This window comes from Erinaceus europaeus, chromosome 12 (assembly GCF_950295315.1).
Source record: "Erinaceus europaeus chromosome 12, mEriEur2.1, whole genome shotgun sequence".
In the NCBI taxonomy this organism is placed as follows: Eukaryota; Metazoa; Chordata; class Mammalia; order Eulipotyphla; family Erinaceidae; genus Erinaceus; species Erinaceus europaeus.
Window position 1 is genome coordinate 39,241,757 of NC_080173.1, and position 16,421 is coordinate 39,258,177.

The window sequence follows — 16,421 nt, forward strand, 5'->3', positions numbered from 1 at the left end:
ACTCTTAAGTATCCCAGAGACTGCTATGAGGTGTTAGCACTGTCACCATGAATTTTGTATGTTTGGGATACACCCACCCCCATCAGAACTCCTGGGCCTTATTTCAATCCTTCTCACTCTTCCCACTCCTAAAATTTCTCCCCATTTTAGTCCTACTGTAGCAGTTTTGACTGGGAGTGGGGTCTCTCTCCTTTGGACTGATGGATGGATGGATGGATGGATATAGATATAGATACAGATCTGTATAATGCAGTTTTGAGATATGCCTAGGTCTTGAAACCTACCTCCACCTGTTATTACCTACATCAGTGCTGTCTCTCAGATTCTGTAATGTGTGCACTCAACCAGGTGCACCACCTTCTAGCTCCTTCATATTCTGAATTCTTAGTTGTATAGGTCTATTTGGTCAGTATTGGTCTATCTCAAGGTAGGGCATATTTTTTGTCTCACAGTTTCACTAGAAACTGGTTTTAGATATGCTTCTCTGTTTGGCATGCAGTATCAAGGAATTAACTCTTGGGACACCTTGCTTGAGAGTCCAATGCTTTAGCCACAGCACCACCTCCTGACTACAACAAGTAGAACAAATTGTAAACTTAAGATAAGGTGAAACGTGCACTGTTGTTGCTGCCTACCTCTGTCTTACTGGTTTTGAATAATTTATCTTTGCTTTCCCTGTTTCTCTCTTCATAGTTGGCACCATTCCTGAGCAGTTCACTCAGTGTTGCTGTGGGCATCTTCAGGGCCATGAATCCAAGAGTAGAAATTCATCAGGTAGGAGGTAGATTTGACATGTTAACAATTTTGATGCTGTCATAAGTTTTTGAGTTATACTTTTCTAGTCCTATCCAAAAAAGGGAAGAACTGATGTAATTGTTGTTCTTTTAGAATCTTGGTATATTGTGTTTAAGCATATAATTTAGCCAATCAATTACCTTTTGGGGGGTTTGATTCCTTTATGAATGAAATTCCTTAGGATTTACTTTTCATGTCACAGAGTTAATGAAAATCAGTATAGAAAATAAGAGCTAGCAGTTACCGTCAAGTGAAAATGAGATTTTATTTACTTTGTTACATATACAAGAAATCCTTTTTTGGGAGTTGGGCAGTAGTGCAGTATATTAAGCACATGTGGCACGAAGTGCAAAGACCAGCATAAGGGTCCTGGTTCGAGCCCCCAGCTCCCCACCTGCAGGGGAGTCGCTTCATAGACGGTGAAGCAGGTCTGTACGTGTCATTCTCTTCCCCCTCTCTTCCCCTCCTCTCTCCATTTCTCTCTGTCCTATCTAACAACGACGGCATCAATAACAACAACAATAAAAAACAAGGGTAGGGAGTTGGGCAGTAGTGCAGCGGGTTAAGCGCAGGTGGCACCAAGTGCAAGGACTGGTGTAAGGATCCTGGTTCGAGTCCCCGGCTCCCCACCTGCAGAGGAATCACTTCACAGGCAGTAAAGCAAGTCTGCAGGTGTCTCTCTTTTTCTCCCCCTCTCTGTCTTCCTCTCCTCTCTCCATTTCTCTCTGTCCTATCCAACAACGATGACATCAACAACAATAACTACAATAATAAAACAACAAGGGCAACAAAAAGGAATAAATATTAAAAAAACAAGGGCAACAAAAAGGGAAAATAAAAAAAAATTTTAATCCTTTTTTAAAGGGGTCATGATGAACACACACATGCACATGTGTGTGAGTGCGCAAAACCAGCTCCTCATTCATCTGTAACTTAACTGCCCCCAGGTCATTTTTCCTTTCAGAGGAAGGGGGGTGACACCTTAGTACCTGATCTTCTTTCAAGCCATAGCACCTGCCATGTGGTGCCAGGGCTCAAACCTGGACGAGGCATGTGCCCTGCCTAGTAAATCTCTCCCTCTCTCTTCTTCTCTCTCTCTCTCTCTCCCTCTCGTTCCCTCTCCCTCCCTCCCTCCCTCTCGCTTTCTCTTTCTTTCTTCTTACTTTTTTAATTAGTGATTTAATAAAAAATAAAGACTTCCTCCCTTGCAAGTGGAGACCAGGGACTTATTTATAAGATTATAAGATAATGGGGGCCAGGCAATAGTGCAGTGGCTTAAGCACACATGGTGCAAAGTGCAAGGACTGGCGTAAGGATCCCGGTTTGAGTCCCTGTCTCCCCACCTACAGGGGGGTTGCTTCACAAGCAGTGAAGCAGGTCTACAGGTATCTATCTTTCTCTCCCCCTTTCTGTCTTCCCCTCCTCTCTCTATTTCTTTCTGTCCTCTCCAACAGCGACAGCAATAACAACAATAAGGGTAGCAAAGGCAACAAAAATGGGGAAAATGGCCTTCAGGAGCAGTGAATTCATGGTGCAGAACCAAGCCCCAGCAATAACCCTGGAGGAAAAAAATATATATAATAGGAATGTAGTCCATACTGTTCCCGCCACCAGAGTTCTGTGTCCCCATCTCCCTCCCATGGAAACTGCAATAGTTGTCCTAAAATCACAGACATGGGTTGACTTTATATCTATATCTAAATTTTTTTGTCCATTTTTTCTACAATCCTTCCTTCTAAGTCACACCTACACTTATTACTACTTCTAATTGTCCTTCCTTCCCCCCCCCCCTTTTTTTCTCTTCTCTCTTAGATAAGAGTAATAGCGACTTTTTTTCTCTGGTGTTTTCCAGATTCATTTCCCTTTCAGTCATGGTATGAAAACAAAGATTCCTGGTGACAAACATTTCAGGTCCTAGTGGAATTAGGGTCATCCTTCCCTATCTTTTCCCCCTTTGGTAGTATGGACCAAAATCACAGTTTTGTAAATCAAGTTAAAAAAATTAATTTAGCATAGAGACAGAAATTAAGAGAGAAGAGTGAATAGAGGAGGTGGGGAGAGAGAGAGGGAGACAGAGACCTATAGTACTGCTTCAGTGCTTATGAAGCTTCCTCCCTTGCAAGTGGTGACCAGGGACTTAAACCCAAGTCCTTGTACATTGTAACATGTGCACTTAACCAGTGGCACCATCATCCAATCACCCCATAAGTCGTTTTATCATATGTGCATTTGAAGAGTTACTCAGAAAATAAGTCATATTTTGTATTTTCTTAAATAAAACAGACATAAAACTACAATTGCTTTCTCTAGATCACATTTTGCCACCCATACACTTATATGTGTATGTTTATGGATATGATGGAATTTAAGTCTGGGAGATTATATACCAAATTTAGGATAAGATTAAGCCAGAAGAGAGGTCCATAACAAAATCTCGATTTGTTTCTGTTTTTGGAAAGATGGTGAGTTCACTAAGACTGGTAAATTAGTCTCTGGTTCCCACCTGCAGGAGGAAAGCCTCACAAGTGAAGCAGTGCTGCAGGTGTCTCTCATTCTCTTTCCCTGTTTATCTTTACCTCTCAATTTTTCTCAGTCCTATCAAATTGAAAAAAAGAAAAAGGAAATTAAAAAAAAGTTTGCTCAGAGCCCCAGTGACAACTCTGATGGCAAAATAATAACAGCAACAATTTATAAAAATAGATTGATGGGTTAAAAATATATTGATGGGGGGCATCTGGTGGCACACCTGGTTGAGCGTATATGTTACAGTGCACAAGGACCTGGGGTCAGGTCCCTGGTCCCCACCTATAGGGGGAAGCTTTGCAAGTGGTGAAGCAGGGCTGCAGGTGTCTCTGTCTTTCTCCCTCTCAGTCTCTCCTTTCTCTCGTGATTTCCAACTGTCTCTACTGAATAAGTAAAGATAATTTTAAAAAATTTAAAAAAATAGATTGGTAGTCTTTAGCATTACTGATGATAGTTTCACTTGAACTTGTAACTGGAGCCAAAGATTAGTGACCCATAAGTAGGCAAGAACAGGAGGTAGGGATGGGAGTGTGGCCCACTGTTTATGACATCATAAACAGGTTGCTCCCAAAGAGATAAGGGTTCTCCACAGGGACAGATGTTTTCTTTGTGGAGACAGTATACTTTTAGATTTTAAATAAATTTAATTGATGAAACTGATAAAATAATATTCATATGCTTGCTGTTTTTAGATTAAACCAAGGAAATATTTTTCTTTTTTTTTTTTTTACATTAAAAAAAATCTATCTGTCAGAGCCAGAACATCACTTTGGCACATGCAATGCTGGAGATCAACTTGGGACCTCTGCCTGAGAATCCAGCGCTTTATCCACTGTGCTATCTTCTGGGTCACTCTTTCCTACACTTTATAAACTGTGTTTATCTATATGCCCATCTATTTGTCTTTTTATTATTATTATTTATTTATAAAAAGGAAACACTGACAAAACCATAGGATAAGAGGTGTGAATTCCACACAGTTTCCACCACCAGAACTCTGTATCCCATCCCCTCCCCTGATAGCTTTCCTATTCTTTAATCCTCTGGGAGTATGCACCCAAGGTCATTGTGGGAGGCAGAAGGTAGAAGGTCTGGCTTCTGTAATTGCTTCCCTGTTGAAGATGGATGTTGGCAGGTTGATCCATACTCCCAACCTGCCTCTCTCTTTCCCTAGTGGGGTGGGGTTCTGGAGAATCTGAGCTCCAAGATACATTGGTGGGGTCTTCTGTCCAGGGAAGTCTGGTTGGCATCATGCTAGCATCTGGAACTTGGTGGCTGAAAAGAGTTAACATATAAAGCCAAACAAGTTGTTGACTAATCATGAACCTAAAGGCTGGAATAGTGCAGATGAAGAGTTTTGGGGGGGTGTCCTCTGTTCTGTAGATAGTAGGCATATTTTAGTTATATTCCAAAGAGCCTGTGGCTATACTAGTTTTTTTTTTCTACTTGCCTTTTTAACAAGGGTTTATTCTGGGTTAGTGTCAATTTTTTTTCTTAGTTCCTGTATGAGAAAAGAGCATTACATTAGTATACACAAGTGTGTGAGTAGAATTCATCTTGTTCATTGTAGGTTTCTGTTTTTCATTGATTTCATTATTTTATATTTTTTTGCCTCCAGGGTTATTTCTGGGGCTATGTGCCTGCACTTCGAATCCACTACTCCTAGAGACCATTTTTTACCTTTTGTTGCCCTTGTTTATTGTTGTTGTTGTTATTATTGTTGTTATTGCTGTCATTGTTGGATAGGACAGAGAGAAATTGAGAGAGGAGAGGACAGATAGGGAAAGATAGACACCTGAAGACCTGCTTCACCACTTGTGAAGCGACCCTCCCCCCCTACCAGTGGAGAACCAGGGGCTTGAACAGGGATCCTTAAGGCCTGTCTTTATGCTTTGTGCCATGTGCACTTAACCTGCTGCACTACTGCCTGGCCCCTATTTTTTACTTTATCTATTTATTTTTTTTACCAGAACACTACTCAGCTCTGACTTATGGTAGTGGGGGGATTGAACCTAAGGCTTTAGAGCCTCAGGCATGCGAGTCTCTTTGTGTAACAGTTATGCTCTCTACGCCTCCCTCTTCATGATTTCATTCTTTTTTTTTTTTTTTTTTCCTCCTCCAGGGTTATTGCTGGGCTCGGTGCCTGCACCATGAATCTACCGCTCCTGGAGGCCATTTTTTCCCCCTTTTGTTGCCCTTGTTGTAGCTTTGTTGTGGTTATTATTATTGCCCTTGTTGACACAATTCGTTGTTGGATAGGACAGAGAGAAATGGAGAGAGGAGGGGAAGACAGAGAAGGGGAGAGAAAGATAGACACCTGCAGACCTGCTTCACCACCTGTGAAGCGACTCCCCTGCAGATGGGGAGCCGGGGGCTCAAACCGGGATCCTTACGCCGGTCCCTGCGCTTTGCGCCACATGCGCTTAACCCACTGCGCCACTGCCCGACCCCCCATGATTTCATTCTTAACCATATACTTCTCACTCATGTGAAACAAAAAATGTCAACCAATTTTCAAGACTGGGAGAAATATAGTGATTATCTATGGGTGTGAGGATGGGGACACAGACACATTTGGTGATGGGAGTGGTGAAATTAAAATAAAACAGAAGAAGAATTATCAGTTCTTGCCCCATTCTTTATCACTTTGAGTGAACATTGCCTCCATTTTCCTGATAGGTTCTCCAGTGCCTCCAGCTCCATCACCACAGTCTCACTTACTGGGTGCTAGGCTGCAGAGTGCCCCCACACTCACTGACATCTACCAGAACAAGCAGAAACTCAGAAAGCAGCATTCTGACCCTGTGTGCCCATCTCATGCTGGGTACAGCTACTCACCTCAACCAAGTCGGCCAGGCAGCCTTGGGACCTCGCCCACCAAGCACCTGGGGTCGTCTCCACGCACTTCGGACTGGTTCTTCAAAACTCCCTTACCAACAATCATAGGTTCTCCTACTAAGGTGTGGTTGTTAAACCCATTGTGAGCATTAAGTGGGGCACATAGTACCCGATGCTGGGCCACACCAAACCACAAGAGAAACTGAGAAAAAAAGTCTGTTATTTGGGGGTACTGGAGGAATGGTACAGGGACCACCTGGGAAGGTCAGGGCAAAATGCAGGCTGAGAGAACAGGTCCTAGGCCATTAACTTGTCATTAGGGTTTGTGTGTGCATAGATTCAGGTTTCCTGGACTGGATCAGTCAGTTGAAACCAAAAGGTTTTGGGTATGTCCTGTGGGAGACTTACCTAAGGGGTGGGCAGTGAAGGCCCCAGAAGGTGGGGGAAACTGTTACCATCAGACCTGTTGGGGAGCTCATATCAGGGACTCTCAGTGTCCATGCCCCTCATTACCAAGCCTAGCAATCCCATGCTTCAGATAGCATAGTAATAATCTTGCATTTGCTTTTTTCTAGACCACTGCTCCTTTCAAAATCCCTAAAACCCAAGCGTCTTCCAACCTGCTAGCCTTGATTACTCACCACGGGCCTGCTGAGGGGCAGTCTAAAGAGAGCAGTGAGCCTCGGGAATGTTTTCACTGTCTGTCAGTGCAGGGCGGCGAGAGGCAGAAGTCTGAGCAGCAGAGCAAGGCGGCATTTGGCAGGTAGAGGATGCCAGTGCTTCCTGTCCACGAGCATGGAAACTGGGAAATTGTATTTTTCTCTCATAAAACAACCCAGCCATATTAGTTTATAACTAATGATATGAGTTGAATACATCTAAGATCTTTATTACCCATAGTTCTTCTAGTAACTGTAAATATAAACCCCTTCCTGAATTTCCCATTTTATATTTTAGTTACTGAAGTTTATGTCTACCTTGAATTGTTTGATACCTGTTTGTCTCTGTTTTCTGACTTTCCAATCACCCTTTTTTGAATTGGCTTAAATTACAGTTGCTATTTAAAATGTCTGCAGCATGTGCTCTACCTCTGAGCTACATCTTGGCCCTAAGTGTCTGGATTAAAAAAAAAAATTTTATATTTATTTATTTATTGTCCCTTTTGTTGCTCTTATTTTTATTGTTATTGTTGTTATTGATGTTGTCATTGTTGGATAGGACAGAGAGAAATGGAGAGAGGAGGGGAAGGCAGAGAGGGGGAGAGAAAGACAGACACCTGCACACCTGCTTTACCACTTGTGAAGTGACTCCCCTGCAGGTGAGGAGTTGGGGGCTTGAACCAGGATCCTTATGCCAGTCCTTGCACTTTGTGCCACCTGCACTTAACCTGCTGCACTACCGCCCAACTCCCAGGTGTCTGGATTTTTAAGCATATACTTTTCCATTGTTAACTTCACTCTTCTTTTTAGATCTGTCAGTACTGGGAAATTATCAGATCAACAAGTAAAGGCACCTCTAGGAGGATATCAGGGCAGCATGGACAGTTTAAATACAGAACGACCAATGGAGATTGGTAAGGAAAATCAGCCTCTTTTTACTGGGTTGTTCTTAGCACGTGCGTTCATTTCCTGTTATTGCTGTGACAGATAACCATAAGCTTGGTGACTTAAAACAGCACAAATGAATTCTCACAGTTCCACAGCTCAGAAGTTGAAAGTAGTCTCACTGGACTGAAATGAAGAGATGACAGTGTTGCATTTCTTTTGGAGGCTGTAGGGGAGATTGCTTTTCCTTGCTTTTCCAGCTTCTAGAGACTATCCTCACTTCTTGAAGTAGTGTTTACTTTCCTTATTATAGCTTTTTATTTTCTTCTGTCAGGGTTGTGTCCTCATACAGTACAGTTTTACTGTTCTAGGCTGCTTTTTCATTCAACTAGAGAGATAGAGGGTGTGATAGCACAGTTTTCTTTTTCTTTTTTTTTGTCCATTTCTTGAGAGATTTAATCATGTGAACAACTGTGCTTAGTTATCTCTCCCATTTGTGTACTCTTTTATATATATTTTTTTATTTAAGAAAGGATAAATTAACAAAACCATAGGGTAGTAGGGGTACTACAACTCCACACAATTCCCACCACCCAATCTCCATATCCCATCCCCTCCCCTGATAGCTTTCCCATTCTCTATCCCTCTGGGAGCATGGACCCAGGGTCATTGTGGGTTGTAGAAGGTGGAAGGTCTGGCTTCTGTAATTGCTTCCCCACTGAACATGGGCGTTGACTGGTCGGTCCATACTCCCAGTCTGCCTCTCTCTTTCCCTATTAGGCACAGTTTTCTTAGGTGCCATAGTTCCTCCCTTGTGGTATTGGGGCTCAAATCTGGGATTTGTGTATGGCAAGGCTGGTGCCATACCTGGTGAGCTGGCTCTCCTGCTCACAGCATCTTTAAAATTGCTACTTGGAAGCATGTGTTCACTCAATTGGATATTTAAGCCCTCTCAAGGGCAGTTTTTGCTGCCTGCTTCTCTTTCTGTGACTCATCACTCTCTGCTAGCATATGCCATACTTATTTGCACTCAAAACTGGACTCTAGTATTTTAGTAGCAGTAGTGAATACTGGTCCTCAAAGTTCCCAACCTCTTATTTTAATTTTGGCCCATGAAGTGTTGTGGCCCCCATTGTGAGCTTCTGATATCATTCCTCAAAGGGTACAAGCTTGGGGCATGTGTGCCATCCTCCTGAGTGACAGTGGTTTCAGTTGGACTCCTTTTGACTATCCCATCTCTCAGACTGCTTCTCCTGATACCACACACAGTCTTGGGATCCAGTGGTGGTCAGCAGATTCTTTTATAGTCAATGAATTGTTAGGATATAAATTGTCTGGACTCATCTAATTACTTTAAAATTTTTTTATTTTATTAGTTATTTAATAATGATTGACAAGGTTGTGGGATAAGAGGGGTATAATTCCATACAATTCCCACCACCAGAGTTCCATAGCCCATCTTATCCATTGGAAGGCTCCCTATTCTTTTTTTTTTTTTTTTTTGCCTCCAGGGTTATTGCTGGAGCTTGATGCCTGCACCACAAATCCTCTGTTCCTGGAGGCTTTTTTTTTTTAAATTTATTTTTTATTTCCCCTTTTGTTGCCCTTAGTTTTTTTTATTGTTGTTGTAGTTATTGTTGTTGATATTGATATTATTGTTGTTAGATAGGACAGAGAATAATGGAGAGAGATGGGGAAGACAGAGAGGGGGAGAGAAAGATAGACACCTGCAGACCTGTTTCAGTGCCTGTGAAGTAACTCCCCTGCTGGTGGGGAGCCTGGGGCTGGAACCAGGATCCTTATGCCTTTTCTTGTGCTTCACGCCATGTGCGCTTAACCCACCGCACTATCGCCCGACTCCCGGAAGGCTCCCTATTTTTTTTTTAAGATTTTTTTCTTAATATTTATTTCTTTATTTATTCCCTTTTGCTGCCTTAGTTGTTTATTATTGTTGTTGTAGTTATTATTGTTGTCGTTGTTGTTGGATAGGACACAGAGAAATGGAGAGAGGAGGGGAAGACAGAGAGGGGGAGAGAAAGATAGATACGTGCAGACCTGCTTCACCTCTTGTGAAGCGACTCCCCTGAAGGTGGGGAGCTGGGGGCTGGAACTGGCATCCTTATGCCGGTCCTTGCGCTTTTGCGCCGTGTGCACTTAACTTGTTACGCTACTGTCCGACTCCCGACTCTCTGTTCTTTATCCCTCTGGGAGTATGGACCAAATGTCTTTATGGAGTGCAGAAGATGGGAGGTCTGCCTTGTGTAATTTCTTCTCTACTGGACATGGGTGTTGACAGGTCGATCCATACCCCAGTCTGTTTATATTTTTCCCTGGTGGGGTTCCAGGATACATTGGTGAGGTCATCTGCTCAGGGAGGTCAGGAAGGCATCTTGGCAATATCTGTAACTTGGTGGCTGAAAGCATTAATCTTTGAGGTCAGTCTTTCTTGAACCTTATTTATGTCGCAGTGGGGCTCATCTTAACTATCTCTTTCTTGGGTGTCTTGTTAGTCTTATATTTGGTCTCTCTGGTAACTTGTTCTCACCAGGAACTGGTCTTCTTATTTACCATCAGAATTATTGTTTTTGATGGTGACTTTAAGTGTGCATTTCTTTCTCTCTTTTTTTTTTTAGATTTCATTTAACAAACACACAATTAGTGGGCTGGGGAGATTGCATAGTAGTCATACAAAAAAACTCATGCTTGAGGCTCCAAAGCCTCAGATTCATCATAAGTCAGAGCTGAGCAGTGCTCTTCTCTTCCTCCTCCTTGTGTCAGAGGCTGAGGGGCTGAACTTGGGCTAAGAAACCCCACACCACCAAACCAAACAGTTGTCCAATTTTTGGATAGGACAGAGAGAAATAGAGAGAGGAGGGGAAGACAGAGAAAGGAGAGAAATATTTTGAATCAATGACCTTATTTTTTAGCCAAGATCTTAAAGTTTTTCCTACTATCAAAAGTTTTTATTTTCAGAAACTGAAGCTTCATGATTTAGAGCTAGAATCTGTGAGTCAAGAGATGTGGTTCAGTGGTAGAATGCATGTGTTGGCATAGATGAAGGCCTAGGTTCAATCCCTGGCATTACATAAAAGCAAGAAATCCAAAAATCATATTATATATCATGAATGTCTTCCCCTCCTCTCTTGATTTCTCTCTGTCCTATCCAACAACGACAGTAATAACAATAATAATGATAAACAACAAGGACAACAAAACAGAAAAAATAGCCCCCAGGAGCTGTGGATTTATAGTGTAGGCGCTGAGCCCGGGAGGCAAAAAAAAAAAAAAAAAATATATATATATATATGATATGGTCCTTTCTCTTTTTAAGATTTCAGATTTATTTTTATTAACACCTGCCTCTTCTATGATCTCAGAAATGCAATGCTTTTCAGATGTTTGAATTAAAATTGGACAACTGTAATTCCGTTTGGTTTGATGGTGTGGGGTTTCTTCTCTTAGCCCAAGTTCAGCCCCTCAGCCTCTGACACCTGTCCAACTCCTTAGATATAAATACAGAAGAAACTGAACATGCAGCATTATTGTTAAGATTCATACCTGTGAAGAAACTACAATAAAATATAGTTATACATTCTATAAGTGTAAAATACTTTTATAGAGAGCTATGTTGGCTTTTCTGATTTTTAAGAGTAGTAAATACTGATAGAATAAAAGCTATCAGAGAAGCCTTCCCACCCAGTCATCCCCAGATGTAATAACCATAAGAATAACATACACTGCTGTGACCACTTTGCTACAGCCCCTGCCGGAGCCTGTGGTGGAATGCTGGCACCTGCAGGAGGAGCGACACTGAGTCCCCGGACTGCGCTGTTCACTGTAGGCTCCCCTCCACACTGCTCCATGGCCCTGGCCTGCACCCATATGGTCCTTCGAGCGAGAACCACCTCAGGTGAGGGCCACTTAATCTTACTCTAGCCTTTGGAATGCAGTGTTATGGTAGTGGCTCAACAGCACTTCTCTGGGCTCTAGTTACTTTACCACTGAGTAGAGATAACAATTTTCTTTCCTTAAAGGATAAGAAAGAGTAAATAAGGGGACTGGGTGGTGGCAAACCACATAGTAGGAAGTGCAAGGATCCCAGTTTGAGCCCCTAGGTCCCCACCTGCAGGGAGGTCTCTTCACAATGGTGACACAAGTCTGCAGGTGTCTTTCTCTCTCTCCCTCTCTGTCTTCCCCTCCCCTCTCAATATCTGTCTTACCCCCCAAAAAAAATTAGAAAAAAAATGGCCATAGGAGCAGTGGACTCGTTAGTGCAGGCACCAAACCCCAAAGATAACCCTGAAGATAAAAAAAAAAAAAAGAAAAAAAGAAAAGAAAAAGAAAGAAAGAAAGAAAAAGAAGGAAAAAAAAACAGTAAATGAAGTGCTACTTGTGAAAAATGCTTTGTAAATATCTCTATTACTACTGCATATATATTATAGCATTATGGTACATGTTTGACTTCTCCATGATAAAGCAGTTATGCATATATGATGCTTCTTAGCTTATGGTGAAGATTTATTTTAGTATATTACCATAAATAAATTTGTTCTTATTCTATTTGTTTATTTCGGATTAAGACAGAGAAATTGAGAGGGAAGGGGGCAGCAGAGAAGAGGAGAGACACCTGCAGCACTGCTTCACCATTCATGAAGATTCCCTCCTATAGATAGGGACCAGGGGCTTGAATTGGGTCCTTGTGCATTGTAACATGTGCTGCACTCAACGAGGTGCACCACCACCCAGTCCCTCAAGTAAATATTTGGAAATTACAGATTGTTGTTTATTTATGTTCTTTCAGAAACCTAAATATAGTGGTCCAGGAGGTGGCGCAGTGGATAAAGCATTGGACTCTCAAGCATGAGGTCCCAAGTTTGATCCCTGGCCAGGAGGTGGCGCAGTGGATAAAGCATTGGACTCTCAAGCATGAGGTCCCAAGTTTGATCCCTGGCAGCACATGTACCAGAGTGATGTCTAGTTCTCTCTCTCTCTCCCCTATCTTTCTCATTAATAAATAAAATCTTACAAAAGAAACTCAAGTATTACTTTTAAATGTATTTAATTTTATATACTTTAAATAAGTAAGCAGACTGGTTATAGTGTCAGTGTTCTATAAATAGGTTGTTAATACGAAACATTTTTACATTGGATTTGAAATGCTATAATGTCATTTGCTATCATCTTGAATATTTTACCTTGAATCCTTTAAGTTCTGTTATGCTAAATAAGATTTTAGTAGATAAATAAAGTATATGAATAGATAAGAGTAGAAGTTTCACATGTAAAACTTGGACTGGCTTTTGTACATTGCACCAATGCAAAGGACGCAGGAGGAGGAGGACAGGGAAGGGATAGGGAATGGAGGAGCAGGGAAGCTTTGGGGTAAAATAAATAAATAAAATAGCAGAAGGTTTTTTTTGTTTGTTTATTATCTTTATTTATTTATTGGGTAGAGACAGCCAGAAATTGAGATGGTAGGGGTAGGTAGAGAGGGAGAGAGTCAGACACCTGCAGCACTGCTTCACCACTTGCAAAGCTTTCCCTTGCAGGTGGAGACTGGGGGCTCGAACCCAATTCCTTGCGCCTTGTAACTTGTACACTCAACCAGGTGCACCACCACCTAGTCCCTTAAGAGCAGAAGTTTCAAAAAATAGAGGAGTGGAGCTCTTTGTTTTTAAAAGAAGATAGAGGGGCCAGGTGGTAGTGTACCTGGTTAAGTGCTCATATTACAGGAGATAAAATAATGGTTCTGCAAAAGACTCTCATGTCTGAGGCTATGAAGTTCCAGGTTCAATCCCCAGAGCTGAGCAGGACTCTAGTTAAAAATAAAATTTGAAAAAAAGAATTAATTAGAAAATGCTATTTTAAGAAAGTAAGTTTATAAATACCTATTAGCTAAGTCAGTGTTTAAGAAATACATAATGCCTTGTGTTTTTGTGGGATATGTGTGCTACTCATGCCTGTTTTAATGTGACAGTTCTTACAAAGAAATATAAAAATGTTAGAATACTTAATTTACAGTAGTCCCATTACTGGTTTACTGGAGACTTGTGAGTAGGGAGAGAACCCTTGGCCTTAATCATAACCCTATGCATCTGGCCCCCCTATTACTGTTCATTGTACCATTTTAGAGTATTTAATCCCAATAAATTACTTGAAAGAAGGTAAAACTGGATTTCAATTTTGCATGTACTACTTTAAAAAAAAGAGAAATGTGTTATTGGAAATATTATGATGCAGTTTTGCATAGGAAAACATAGAAAAATACATCATACCTTTTCTGACAACCCAATAGTCTGAATGCTTTAAAGTAAGCATTATATATGTAGAACTACTAGGTAGCCATTGAGGTTTTTTTTTTTATTTCTTCATTGGGGAATTAATGGTTTAGAGGGTTTTTTAAATTGCCGCCAGGGTTATCGGTTGGGCTTGGTACCTGCACAATGAATCTATTATGCTTGGCAGCTGTTTTTTCCTTGAAATATATATATTTTTTATTTGCTAGGACAGAGAAATTGAGAGGCAGGGAAGACAAAGAGGGAGAGAGAGACAGACACCTGCAGCATTGTTGCACCACTTGTGAAGCATCCTCCCTGCAGGTGAGGAGTGGAGGCTTAAACCTGGGTCCATGTACATGGTGATGTGTGCTTAATCAGCTGTGCCACCACCCAGCCCCCCCTTTGAGTTTTCTGACTAAGAAGACTATGGAGTAACAGAGACAAATGTATAGAAGATTGCTGACAATCTTCAAAAACTAGCTAAGCTTTCCAAGGATATGGTTCAGTGGGCAGAGCTCAGGACCTGCTCACACAAGTGAGGCTCCAGGTTTGGTCCCTGATGCTGTTTATGGTCAGAGTACTGTTCTTATTTCTCTCTCTCAAAATAGATCCTTTTAAAAAACTATGGCAATGTCTATAAAAAAATATATACATACAGGAAAGGAATAGAGGTCATCACGAAAAACACCTCTTCTGTTCCTTTATTGGATGCTGATGTCTTTTTTTTTTTTTTCCTTTCTTAACCAGAACACTGTTCAGCTCTGGCTTATGGTGGTACAGGGGCTTGAACCTGAGACTCTGGAACCTCAGGCATGAGTCTGTTTGCATAGCCATTATGCTATCTACCCTCCACCCAGATGCTGATGTCTTAAACCTGAACTAACTGGGCCCTGTGCCATGTTCTGTTTCCCTGCAGTGGGCTCCAGCAGCTCCGGAGGCTCTCTCTGCTCAGCCAGTGGCCGTATGTGTGTAGGCTCCCCACCTGGGCTGTACTTGGGGTCTTCCCCTCCTGGAGCAGAAGCAGCTCCTAGCCTGAGATACATGCCTTATGGTGCTTCACCTCCCAACTTAGAGGGGCTCATCAACTTTGAAGCCCCCGAACTGCCGGAGGAGACACTGATGGAGGTAGAGAAGAGACTTTTGTTCCATGTCAATGCAGTGCTAGTACTTGGAAGTTTCTAGTGTTGGTGGATGAACAAAACATTACTGAAAAATCTGAAGTTTCCTCTTCTTGTTAACTTTTTCCCTCGTGAAAACATTACTTATGTTTTAGAATAATATTAACAGTGACATTCGTAGCATGTATTGATTCATAGAAAGTAGCATATAGATTTTGTTTCTTGACTTACCTCACATTTATTCACTACTTAGGATTTTGCAAGTCTATTCTAAATAGTCTTTGCAAGTCTATTCTAAAAACCTAGTCTTTTCAAAACTTGCTTTTCTAATGCACTTAGATGTATTGGGTTGTCAGACAAGTCATGTTCTATTTATCTCTTTCTCTATGAAAAACACATCATGATTTTTCTGACAACCCAGTAGATTAGAAATAAAATAAAGCATACTGCCAACTTGATCACAGACACTGAGAAAGAAACTGCTGAGCAGAGGGGTCATTCGCACTTGTAGGTCAGTACCTTATTACCTCCTTGGAGCCAGTTCTGCAGGGAAATGCATCATCATCTGAGGCTTGCTAGCGTGATTCTGTCTCAAGGCTGCTAAAGACACTGCCAGCTCACTCTAGTCCTAGTTGTAGGATAGCATTCATTGCCCTACAGTGTGTCCTCAGTTCCTGAGTGCAATACTAAATTTTCTTGCATTTTTAATTGATACAAAAATTTCTCCACATTGAACCTCTAACATTTTTATTTTGTATGGATTTTTTATTTTGTATGGACATTTCACTAAACATTTATGAATATTGCATGCAGAATTTTATTAGTGATTTGCAGTAAGTTTGGAAACATGTAATCCAATAAAGATTGGATTTTTCTCCAGTTCTCATCAAATTAGACCAAGTTTGCACCAGCATGTCTTTCTTTTCTTTTCTTTTTTTTTTTGTTCTGATTTGAATTTTTTAAATTGATTTAATAATTATTGACAAGACTATAGGATAAGAGGGGTAAAATTCCACACAGTCCACACCACTAGAGTTCTGCATCCCATCCCCTCCATTGGAAGCTTTCCTATTCTTTATCTCTCTGGGAGCATGGACCCAGGATCATTAGATCATTATGGGCTGCAGAAAGTAGAAGGTCTAGCTTCTGTAATTGTTTCTGTACTGGACATGGGTGTTGGCAGACTTAGCCATATCCCCAGCCTGTTTTTTTTTCTTTTTTAAAAATATTTATTCCCTTTTGTTGCCCTTGTTTTATTTTTTTAGTTATTGTTGTTGTTGGATAGGACAGAGAGAAATGGAGAGAGGAGGGGAAGACAGAGAGTG

At 41.3% G+C, this 16,421-nt stretch overlaps 1 protein-coding gene across 5 annotated transcripts in view; it reads left to right on the forward strand.

The window, feature by feature from the left end:
• Positions 1 to 16,421, forward strand: part of ULK2 (unc-51 like autophagy activating kinase 2) — a 102,339-nt gene that overhangs the window by 66,406 nt on the left and 19,512 nt on the right. For all 5 annotated transcript variants that reach the window (XM_060203172.1, XM_060203171.1, XM_060203173.1 and 2 more), the window contains 6 exons: positions 694 to 774; positions 5,998 to 6,278; positions 6,732 to 6,919; positions 7,626 to 7,729; positions 11,461 to 11,610; positions 14,895 to 15,103. In XM_060203172.1, coding sequence (XP_060059155.1) covers positions 694 to 774; positions 5,998 to 6,278; positions 6,732 to 6,919; positions 7,626 to 7,729; positions 11,461 to 11,610; positions 14,895 to 15,103 — 1,013 coding nt within the window. The remainder of the gene's footprint in view (positions 1 to 693; positions 775 to 5,997; positions 6,279 to 6,731; positions 6,920 to 7,625; positions 7,730 to 11,460; positions 11,611 to 14,894; positions 15,104 to 16,421) is intronic.